The 11,698-nt window shown below is 52.2% G+C and overlaps 1 protein-coding gene across 1 annotated transcript; it reads right to left on the bottom strand.

Annotated features, from left to right (window-relative positions):
* Positions 1 to 402: 402 nt before the first annotated feature.
* Positions 403 to 6,390, bottom strand: PLAGL2 (PLAG1 like zinc finger 2). The gene is made up of 2 exons (XM_060230528.1): positions 6,030 to 6,390; positions 403 to 1,795 (listed from the first exon to the last, which is right to left on the bottom strand). The coding sequence occupies exons 1-2, from the start codon at positions 6,278 to 6,280 to the stop codon at positions 589 to 591; spliced, it is 1,458 nt and encodes a 485-aa protein (XP_060086511.1). The 5' UTR covers positions 6,281 to 6,390; the 3' UTR covers positions 403 to 588.
* Positions 6,391 to 11,698: the final 5,308 nt, after the last annotated feature.

Below are 11,698 nucleotides of genomic sequence, written 5' to 3'. Positions count from 1 at the left end.
ATGGTAGTAAGTAGCGAAGTGAAACGGGTGTCATCCGACTTTGTGTAAACAGCATTCGGGTACACCGGAAACAAGGACCGCTTCTCGTTCCTGGTGATTCTTGGCTTGTGACGGCAGAGGGGAAAAAGGGGACCCGGGTTTGGCAAAAATGGAATTCTGCTGCAAAAAAAATAAAAGTGGGGAAGGGCGAAGCAGGGAGCCAGCAACTCGGCTGCAGTCAGCAGAGATGACCAAGGAAGCCAGCAGGGCAAGAGAGAGACTCTGCCTGGGGAACTGAGACGCAAAAGAAGAAAAAGGGTCAGCTGCAGACTACCGACACACCTGGATCTGGTCTCCCCCTACAGCGGGAGGGCCCCGTGAAGTGTGGTTCCTGATTTGCCAAAGAACGTACTAGAAAAAAATACCTGAAATTCTAATTGCTCCGATCTACTCGCCGTCCGGGACTGGGGCACACCCCAGAGGGGCGTGCGACAGTTCCAGTCCGCCGGCGCTCCTCCTCCCTCCAGCTTTTCCCAGCCTGAGGTAGGAAAAACATCCGGGCACCTTTGCAGTGGCCTGTCCACGTGCCCGGGGCAGCCCCGCCCTCTCTCACTGGAAGGCTTGGTGGAAACGGGGCAAGGTGGTCGCTCCCAAGCCGGGAGAGAACACCGAGGGCAACGAGTGAAGGGCCCCGAAGCCGAGGGAGGCCGTGGCTCCGGGCGGCTCTTGCGGAGGCAAAGCGCTGAGGAGCGACTGGGTCTCCCCCTGCGAGTAGCCCATGACCAGTCCCCCGGAGGACACCGGCGGAGCGCACGGCGGAAGGTTCAAGGGGAGGAAGCCCAGGAGGTGGGAGAAGTCCATATTAGCAGCACAGAGGGCCTCGGAAAGCAGAGCAGGGCTCTTGGAGAGCAACGCGTCCTCCAAGAGGGCCGGCTGCGGAGAAGACGAGGACAGCTCGCCGGGGCCGAGAGGGAGACCTCCGGGGAGCTCCGCCAAGCAGCCGTCCACCTCTGCTTTGGGGAGCTTGTCGGGCAAGTATGAGGTAGATCCGAGCTGGTATTTGGGAGGCGGCTGCGGCGGGGAAGACGACGTCTCCAAAGGGTAGCTCATCCCCATCGGCAAAGAACCGGGGACCATCGAATGGGGCATCCCTGAGCTGGGCACGGCGGGGACGTGCGCCCCGTACATGCCCACGGGCAGCATCCCGGGGAAACCCTTGGCGCTCATCACATCCCGGGACGCCATGCACAAGACGGGGCTCAGCTCCTCCTTCACGGCCACGGAGGAGTTGCAGCTGAGCAGGCCCAGCATGTCCACGGGCTCCGTCTTGATCTTCAGCATTTCTTGCGAGTGGCTCTTCTTCATGTGTCTGGTGAGGTGGTCCTTCCGGCCGAAGCGCTGAGCACAGTACTGGCACAAGAAGTCTTTCCGTCCCGTGTGCACCACCAGGTGCCGGCGCACGTCCTTGCGGGTGTAGAAGCGGCGGTCGCAGTGGTCGCAGGGGTGTTTCTTCTCCTTCACGCTGCCCGAGGGCCTCCGGGAGTGGGCCTTCAGGTGCTCCAGCAGGACCTGGGTGCTCTCGAACATCTGCAGGCACACCTTGCAGCTGAGGTCGCCGCTGGCCGCCGCGTGCATGGCCAGGTGGCGCCGGTAGCCGAGCTTGGTGTTATAGTTCTTGCCGCACTCGGGGCAGTGGAGGGCCTCTTTGTTGGGGTCGTGCGTCTGGAGGTGGTTGCGGAGGTGGTCCTTACGGTGGAACATCTTCTCACAGTACATGCATTGGTGGGGCTTCTGGGCAGAGTGGGTGGCCAGGTGCCTGGCGGGGAAAGAACAGAACAGAAAAACAACTGTGCAAGATCAATCGATATCAAACGGAAGGGGCGGCGGCTCAGTGGCAGAGCGTCTGCTTGGGAAGCAGGAGGTCCCAGGTTCAATCCCCGGCATCTCCAACTCAAAAGGGTCCAGGCAGGTAGGTGTGAAAAACCTCAGCCTGAGACCCCGGAGAGCAGGAGAGGGACTGTGGCTCAGTGGTAGAGCATCAGCTTGGGAAGCAGGAGGTCCCAGGTTCAATCCCCGGCATCTCCAAAAAAAAGGGTCCAGGCAAATAGGCTTGAAAAACCTCAGCTTGAGTCCCTAGGCATGAAAAACCTCAGCTTGAGACCCTGGAGAGCAGGGGAGGGACTGTGGCTCAGTGGCAGAGCGTCTGCCTGGGAAGCAGGAGGTCCCAGGTTCAATCCCCGGCATCTCCAGCTCAAAAGGGTCCAGGCAAGTAGGCGTGAAAAACCTCAGCTTGAGTTCCTAGACATGAAAAACCTCAGCTTGAGACCCTGGAGAGCAGGGGAGGGACTGTGGCTCAGGGGTAGAGCATCTGCTTGGTAAGCAGAAGGTCCCAAGTTCAATCCCCGGCATCTCCAACTAAAAAGGGTACAGGGAAAGAGGCGTGAAAAACCTCAGCTTGAGACCCTGGAGAGCAGGAGAGGGAGGGTGACTCAGTGGTAGAGCATCTGCTTGGTAAGCAGAAGGTCCCAGGTTCAATCCCCGGCATCTCCAACTCAAAAGGGTCCAGGCAAAGAGGCGTGAAAAACCTCCACTTGAGACCCTGGAGAGCCGCTGCCAGTCTGAGTAGACAATAGTGACTTCGTTGGATCCAGGGTCTGATTCAGTAGAAGGCAGCTTGATATGTTCATATATGTTCAATCTACTGATAAATTAATACATACCCCAAACTCTTCTACTGTCTCAATAAATGTATATCATGAACAACCGAGCAAAAGGTCCAGCAAATACCCACTGATAGAAGGGTGAAGTCCTTCTTCACTCAAAGGGCGTTTAAGACATGGAATTCACTACCACAGGAGGTGGTGGCAGCTGCAAGCACAGACAGCTTCAAGAGGGGATTGGATAATGATTAGTAAAAAAAAGGTAGTCCCCAGTGCAAGCACCAGTCGCTCCTGACTCTGGGGTGACGTCACATCAAGAAGCCGACATCTCCATGGTTCTGAGAACAGAGAAGGCAGAGAAAGAAGTCCTTTTCTCCCTTTCTCAGAATATGAGAACTTGTGGGCATTCCATGAAATTGCTGAGCAGTCGGGTTAGAACGGATAAAAGGAGGTACTTCTTCACCCAAAGGGTGATTAACATGTGGAATTCACTGACACAGGAGGTGGTGGCGGCTACAAGCATAGACAGCTTCAAGAGGGGATTGGATAAAAATATGCAGCAGAGGTCCATCAGTAGCTCTTAGCCACAAGGGCGTAGATTGAACTCTCAGTCTGGGGCAGTGATGCTCTGCATTCTTGGTGCTGGGGGGGGGGACCAACAGTGTCTTGTAAACCTTCTGATGGCACCTGGGTTTTTTTGGCCTATGGGTGACATAGAGTGTTGGACTGGAGGGGCCACTGGCCTGATCCAACAAGGCTTCTCTTATGTTCTTATGTGACACAGAGTGTTGGACTGGAGGGGCCACTGGCCTGATCCAACAAGGCTTCTCTTATGTTCTTATGTGACACAGAGTGTTGGACTGGAGGGGCCACTGGCCTGATCCAACAAGGCTTCTCTTATGTTCTTATGTGACACAGAGTGTTGGACTGGAGGGGCCACTGGCCTGATCCAACAGGGCTTCTCTTCTGTTCTTATGTGACACAGAGTGTTGGACTGGAGGGGCCACTGGCCTGATCCAACAAGGCTTCTCTTATGTTCTTATGTCTGGGGCCAGTGATGCTCTGTCTTCTTGGTGCTTGTTGGGGGTAGGCACAGTGGGAGGGCTTCTAGTGTTCTGGCCCCAGTGATGGACCTCCTGATGGCACATGGCGTTTTTTTGGCCACTGTGTGACAAAGAGTGTTGGACTGGATGGGCCATTGGCCTGGTCCAACATGGCTTCTCTTATGTTCTTACCCTTGTCCCATCACAGTCAGTACTGTCTATTCAGACTGGCAACAGATCTCCAGGGTCTCAGGTTGAAGTCTTTCCCATCACCTCCTGCCTGGTCCTTTTAACTGGAGATGCCGGGGATTGAACCTGGGACCTTCTGCATGCCAAGCAGAGGCTCTGCCACTGAGCCACGGCTCCCCCTCCTGGCTCTCCAGGGTCTCAGGCTGAGGTCTTTCCTATCACCTCCCGCCTGGTCCTTTTAATTGCAGATGCCGGGGATTGAACCAGGAACCTTCTGCATCCCAAGCAGAGGCTCTACCACTCATCCATGGTGTTCCCCTCCTGGCTCCCCAGGTTCTCAGGCTGAGGTCTTTCACATCATCTACTGCCTGGTCTTTAACTGGAGATACTGGGGATTGAACCTGGGACCTTCTGCATGCCAAGCAGAGGCCCTTCCACTGAGCCCACGGCTCCTCCTCCTGGCTCTCCAGGGTCTCAGGCTGAGGTCTTTCCCATCACCTCCTGCCTGGTCTTTTTAACTGGAGATGCCAGGGATTGAATCTGGGACCTTCTGCAAGCAAAGCAGAAGCTCTTCCACGGAGCCTCGGAAGGCTTCAGTAGATAATTTGTTGAACTGCAAGGTGCCACATGTACACCCTGCACACTGGACTTCTTCTAGCAGCTACTTTGTTGATATGCCAAGCAAAATATGGCAGCCACGAATGAAGTACTGGTGCCCTCTGTGAGCAGCAGGTGCAGGAGAGAAGGGTGATCGAGGAGGAGGTCGGATTTATACCTTGCCCTCCACTCAGAGTCTCACTTACTTACAGTCTCCTTCCCTTCCTCTCCCCATAACAGACACCCTGTGAAGTAGGTGGGGCTGAGAGAGCTCTTGAGAGAACAGCTTTGAGAGAACTGGCAATATCCTCTCTAAGCCGCGGAGTCTTGTGAGCAAAAATTCTATTTTGTGAGCTGCTGGCATTAAAGTCACGAGCCAGCAATTTAAATGCTGCGTAAATCGGCTTGCTCTGGGGCCACCCTTCCTGAGCTAAGAAAAAAATTGTGTGAGCTAGCTCACACTAGCTCAGCTGAGAAGGAATACTGGCTCCAAGGTCACCCAGCTGGCTGACTCTGGAAGAGAAGTGGGGAATCAAACCAGATTAGAATCCGCCACTCTTAACCATTACACCAAACCTAGCTCTCGAGGCGCAGACTCTTATCTAGGAGAACCAGGTTTGATTCCCCATTCCTCCACTTGCACCTCCTGGAATGGCCTTGGGTCAGCCATAGCTCTCTTATCTGGGAGAACCGGGTTTGATTCCCTACTCCTCCACTTGCAGCTGCTGGAATGGCCTTGGGTCAGCCATAGCTCTCTTATCTGGGAGAACCGGGTTTGATTCCTTACTCCTCCACTTGCAGCTGCTGGAATGGCCTTGGGTCAGCCAAAGCTCTCTTATCTGGGAGAACTGGGTTTGATTCCCCACTCCTCCACTTACAGCTGCTGGAATGGCCTTGGGTCAGCCAGAGCTTTCTTATCTGAGAGAACGGGGTTTGATTCCCCACTCCTCCACTTGCAGCTGCTGGAATGGCCTTGGGTCAGCCTTAGCTCTTGCAGAGTTGTCCTTGAAAGGGCAGTTTCTATCAGAGCTCTCTCAGCCCCACCCACCTCACAGGGTGTGTGTTGTGGGGGGAGAAGGTTTAGGAGATTGTAAGCCGCTCTGAGACTCTGATTCAGTCTGGTGTAGTGGTGAAGTGTGCAGACTCTTATCTGGGAGAACTAAGTTTGATTCCCCACTCCTCCACTTGCACCTGCTGGCATGGCCTTGGGTCAGCCAGAGCTCTGGCAGAGGTTGTCCTTGAAAGGGCAGCTTCTGTGAGTGCTCTCTCAGCCTCACTCACCTCACGGGGTGTCTGTTGCGGGGGGAGAAGATATAGGAGATTGTAGACCGCTCTGAGTCTCTGATTCAGACAGGAGGGCGGGGTATAAGATTAGAGCCGTCGTCTTCTTCAGATTAGAGTCAGCCGCTCTTAAGCATTACACCAAACCTAGCTCTCAAGGCCTTTTGAGACAGGATGTTTTGGAGGTCGTTAATTCATAGGGTCCCCGTAAATCAGAAGTGACTTGACAGTCCCTAATGCACACACAAGCGGCACTAGCGATGCACAAACCCCAGCTTACCTGTAGAGCTTGTACTTGGAAGCAAAGGCCTTGCCGCAGTGCAGCTGAGAGCAGCAGTAGGGCCTCTGCTCCGTGTTTGCTCTCAGCTTCTCCACGCCGGGGAAGGGGACTCCCGACAGTTCATACTGGCATTTCCCTTGGCTCTCGCTCTCTCGGCCTTTGGGCCTGGGCACTAGTCTCCAGCCCGTCTCCTCCTCCTCCTGCTTGGCATCTTGAATCCAGTTGGGGACACTGGTGAAGAACGCTGTCATGGCAGGCCTAGTGGAGGAGGGCCGCTCGAAGGACAACGCCCGCCTGGGGGCATCTCACGCGCACAGGCATCTCCAGCAGGCCCTTCCGACAGCTTCGACAGCAAGTGGTCTCTATCTGAAGGACAGAAAGGGAAGCAAAAGTTCAGAGAGCTGTGAGGGGGGGGAAATCACAACGGAAACCCCCCCCCCAATTAAGTTTCTACACAGATAAAGAAAAATATTTAAATTCCCAGAATACTCCACCTAGCATTTTCTCAGGAGGGGAGGGGAGGGAGGGAGGGAAGGAAGGAAGAGAGAGAAAAAGAGAAAGAGGAAAGAGAGAAAGAAAGAGAGAGAGAGAGAGAGAGAGAGAAAGAAAGAAAGAGAGGAGGGGGAAAGGAAGGAAGGAAGGCAGAGAGAAAGAGAGAGAAAAAGAGAAAGAGGAAAGAGAAAAAAAGAGAAAAAGAGAAAGCGAGAGAGGAAGGAAGGAGGGAGGGAGGGAGGCAGAGAAAGAGAGAGAAAAAGAGAAAGAGGAAAGAGAGATAGAGAAAGAAAGAAAGAGGAGGGGGGGAAGGAAGGAAGGCAGAGAGAGAGAAAGAGAGAGAAAAAGAGAAAGAGGAAAGAGAGAAAGCAAGAGAAAAAGAGAAAGCGAGAGAGAGAGAGAGGAAGGAAGGTTAAAACGGATAAAAGGAAGTACTTCTTCACCCAAAGGGTGATTAACATGTGGAATTCACTGCCACAGGAGGTGGTGGCGGCCACAAGCATGGCCACCTTCAAGAGGGGGTTAGATAAAAATATGGAGCAGAGGTCCATCAGTGGCTATTAGCCACAGTGTGTGTGTGTATGTGTGTGTATATTTGGCTGCTGTGTGACGGACTGAAAGAAAGAAAGAAAGAAAGAAAGAAAGAAAGAAAGAAAGAAAGAAAGAAAGAAAGAAAGAAAGAAAGAAAGAAAGAAAGAAATCTCCTGTGCAAGCACCAGTCATTTCCAACTCTGGGGTGACGTTGCTTTCACAATGTTTTCACGGCAGACTTTTTACGGGGTGGTTTGCCATGGCCTTCGCCAGTCATCTATACTTCCCCCACAGCAAGTTGGGGCCTCATTGGACCGACCTCGGAAAGCAGGATGGAAGCCTGAGTCAACCTCGAGCCAGCTACCTGAACCCAGCTTCCGCCGGAATCGAATTCCTGTAACACCCGATGAAGGGACACCTGCAGTATTTTCCCCATCTAGGACATCTGTCCAGCAATTTAGCAAACTCAAAGGGCAAGCTGCCATCCAACTGGGCCAAGTATTTCATCCAAGCAATTCAAGAGGGTAATGGGCACATGGCCACTGCTTCTCTTGTTCTCTTTTGCCTCCTGATGGTGGAGACAGCAAACTTAAAAATCTGATGGGCAACCACTAGGATAGCCAATTCCTAGGTGGGGGCCGGGGATCCCCCAGTTTGGAGGCCCTCCCCGCACTTCAGGGTCAAAAGAGGGTCCCGAGTGCTGCGATCCGGCTCTCGAAATCTGCTTGTAATCCCTGGGCCAAAGGAGGCCCGGCTGAAATCAACTAGGGACAGGGCCTTCTCAATCACAGCCCCTTGCTGGTGGAACCAGTTGCCGGAAGAGGTCAGGGCCCTGCAGGACTTTGGACAGTTCCGCAGGGCCTGTAAGACAGTCCTCTTCCGGTTGGCTTATAACTGACCGGCATTGAAATGTTCTGAAGGAAGATTGTAAGATAGCACACTGATATTGATCGATTGATATTTTAGTTGTTTTTAATTATGTAAATTATTATGTATTTTAATTCTTAAATTCTATTGTTAGAACTTCTGTGTTGTAAGCCACCCTGAGCCCGCCACGGTGGGGTAGGGCAGGATATAAATCATATCAAATGAAAATGAAATGAAAGAAAGCGGGGGGGGGGGGGGGGGAAATGTCTGCTGGGCACTCCATTATTCCCTATGGAAACCGATTCCCATAGGGTATAATGGAGAATTGATCCGTGGGTATCTGGGTCTTGGGATTTTTTTGAGGTAGATGCACCAAATTTTCAGTATAGCATCCAGTGCCTCTCCCCAAAATACTCACCATGTTTCAAAGGAACTGGACCAGGGGGTCCAATTCTATGAGCCCCCAAAGAAGGTGCCCCTATCTTTCGTTATTTTCAGTGGAGGGAAGGCATTTAAAAGGTGTGCGGTCCCTTTAAATGTGATGGCCAGAACTCCCTTTGGAGTTCAATGATGCTTGTCGCAGCCTTGCTTCCGGCTCCACCCCCAGTGTCTACACCAGTTTGGTGTAGTGGTTAAGTGTGCGGACTCTTATCTGGGAGAACCGGGTTTGATTCCTCACTCCTCCACTTGCACCTGCTGGGATGGCCTTGGGTCAGCCATAGCTCTGGCAGAGGTTGTCCTTGAAAGGGCAGCGGCTGTGAGAGCCCTCTCCAGCCCCACCCACCTCACAGGGTGTCTGTTGTGGGGGAGGGAGAGAAAGGAGATTGTGAGCCGCTCTGAGACTCTCTGGAGTGGAGGGCAGGATATAAATCCAATATCTTCATCTACCTCACAGGGTGTCTGTTGTGGGGGAGGAAGGGAAAGGAGATTGTGAGCCGCTCTGAGACTCTTCGGAGTGGAGGCGGGATATAAATCCAGTATCTTCATCTACCTCACAGGGTGTCTGTTGTGGGGGAGGAAGGTAAAGGAGATTGTGAGCCGCTCTGAGACTCTTCGGAGTGGAGGGCGGGATATAAATCCAATATCTTCATCTACCTCACAGGGTGTCTGTTGTGGGGGAGGAAGGGAAAGGAGATTGTGAGCCGCTCTGAGACTCTTCAGAGTGGAGGGCGGGATATAAATCCAATATCTTCATCTACCTCACAGGGTGTCTGTTGTGGGGAGGAAGGGAAAGGAGATTGTGAGCCGCTCTGAGACTCTTCGGAGTGGAGGGCGGGATATAAATCCAGTATCTTCATCTACCTCACAGGGTGTCTGTTGTGGGGGAGGAAGGGAAAGGAGATTGTGAGCCGCTCTGAGACTCTTCGGAGTGGAGGGCGGGATATAAATCCAATATCTTCATCTACCTCACAGGGTGTCTGTTGTGGGGGAGGAAGGGAAAGGAGATTGTGAGCCGCTCTGAGACTCTTCGGAGTGGAGGGCGGGATATAAATCCAGTATCTTCATCTACCTCACAGGGTGTCTGTTGTGGGGGAGGAAGGGAAAGGAGATTGTGAGCCGCTCTGAGACTCTTCGGAGTGGAGGGCGGGATATAAATCCAATATCTTCATCTACCTCACAGGGTGTCTGTTGTGGGGGAGGAAGGGAAAGGAGATTGTGAGCCGCTCTGAGACTCTTCAGAGTGGAGGGCGGGATATAAATCCAATATCTTCATCTACCTCACAGGGTGTCTGTTGTGGGGGAGGAAGGGAAAGGAGATTGTGAGCCGCTCTGAGACTCTTCGGAGTGGAGGGCGGGATATAAATCCAATATCTTCATCTACCTCACAGGGTGTCTGTTGTGGGGGAGGAAGGGAAAGGAGATTGTGAGCCGCTCTGAGACTTTTCGGAGTGGAGGGCGGGATATAAATCCAATATCTTCATCTACCTCACAGGGTGTCTGTTGTGGGGGGGGGGGAAGGGAAAGGAGACTGTGAGCCGCTCTGAGACTCTTCGGAGTGGAGGGCGGGATATAAATCCAATATCTTCTTCTACCTCACAGGGTGTCTGTTGTGGAGGGGGGGAAGGGAAAGGAGATTGTGAGCCGCTCTGAGACTCTTCGGAGTGGAGGGCGGGATATAAATCCAATATCATCATCATCATCTTCTTCTCCTGACTCCACCCCCCAAGTCCCCCGATATTTCTTGATTTGGACTTGAGAACCCTAGCGGCCACCCTCACCTGTTCCAACTTAAGTCCATGACATAAGTGGTTGAAACTTTTGTGTGTGTGTGTGTGTGTTTTTAAATAAAGCACTAGGCACACAGTTCTATAGCTCTCCAGCTGCACTGTCAAAAAAGAAAAAGCAGAGAATACGAAGCACATGTACGCAGCAGCCACCTTCTCCTCAGCTGTTCTAGAATGAGACAACCTGCTGGGCTTTTGGGGGGAAATTCCTAATGGACAATAAGGAGACAATTCTGCAGGTTCTCAACACTCCCCCCCCCACCCCCAAACTCTCATGCCTGGAGCTTCTCCAAGAGAAATGGCCACCTTCATTGCTGCATTCAATCCAGATATTTACAGCCCTTTTGTTCCCCTGATAACTCCCCTCTCTTCACATTCTTCATAAAATCAAAACATGGAGGGGATGGTACAAACTCAATCCTGGTAGAGACATGAACATAAGAACATGAGAAAAGTCATGTTGGATCAAGCCAATGGCCCCTCCAGTCCAATGCTGTGTCACACAGTGGCCAAAGAAAAAAGCCCAAGTGCCATCAGGAGGTTCACAAGTGGGGCTAGAAGCCCTTTGACTTTGCCCCCCCCCCCCAAAAAAAGCACCAAGAATACAGAGCATCACTGCCCCAGACAGTTCCAACAATATGCTGTGGCTGATAGCCACTGATGGACCTCTGCTCCATATGTTGATCCAATCCTCTCTTAAAGCTGGCTATGCTTGTAGCCGCCGCCACCACCTCTTGTGGCAGGAAATTCCACATGTTAATCACCCTTTGGGTGAAGAAGGACTGCCTTTTATTCGTTCTAACCCGACTGCTCAGCAATTTCATTGAATGCCCACAAGTTCTTGTATTGTGAGAAAGGGAGAAAAGTACTTCTCTACTTTCTCCATCCCATGCATAATCTTGTAAACCTCTATCATGTCACCCCGCAGTCGACGTTTCTCCAAGCTAAAGAGCCCCAAGCGTTTAACCTTTCTTCATAGGGAAAGTCTCTCATGCCATTGAGCAGAATGAAGTGGTGATAAGACAAGAGGTGGCAGGTTAGACCACTTCAGACTGCGGGGGTGGATCACCTCCTCCCTCTAATTAATATCATGAGGTTCAACCTGTTTATTTACTTTATATTGTGTCTTTCATCCCCTAGAAGGACCCAACCTGGCATAAATCATTTGTCACTCCATTTTATCCTAACAACTCTGTGAGGCAGGTCAGGCTAAATATGTGTGACTGCCCCAAAGTCACCTAGAAAGCTGCCACAATGTTTCTGTTTGTTTACAGGGAGAAAGTGGCACCACAAAGTTTACTTTAAAAAAGACAAATGCAATTTTGGGCTGTATCAACAGAAGTCTAGTGTCCAGATCACGTAATGTCGTGGTATCGCTTTACTCGGCTCTGGAAAGACCTCACCTGGAGTCTTGTGTTCAGTTTTGGGCACCACATTTTAAGAAGGATATAGACAAGCTGGAACGGGTCCAGAGGAGGGCGACGAAGATCGTGAGGGGTCTGGAGACCAAGTCCTATGAGGAAAGGTTGAAGGAGCTGGGAATGTTTACCCTGG

Source organism: Heteronotia binoei, chromosome 2 (genome assembly GCF_032191835.1).
Source record: "Heteronotia binoei isolate CCM8104 ecotype False Entrance Well chromosome 2, APGP_CSIRO_Hbin_v1, whole genome shotgun sequence".
NCBI classification, from domain to species: Eukaryota; Metazoa; Chordata; class Lepidosauria; order Squamata; family Gekkonidae; genus Heteronotia; species Heteronotia binoei.
The sequence above is the reverse complement of the archived record's forward strand: the minus strand, read 5'-3'. Positions and strand labels throughout refer to the sequence as shown.

What these genes read in the sequence shown, in the direction of transcription:
- PLAGL2 (XM_060230528.1), bottom strand. Translation starts at nt 6,280, where the DNA reads ATGACAGCGTTCTTCACCAGTGTCCCCAACTGGATTCAAGATGCCAAG. An exon ending in TCCAAGTACAAGCTCTACAG is followed by an intron (nt 1,796 to 6,029) that starts GTAAGCTGGGGT and finishes TTTCCCCGCCAG; the next exon opens with GCACCTGGCCACCCACTCTG.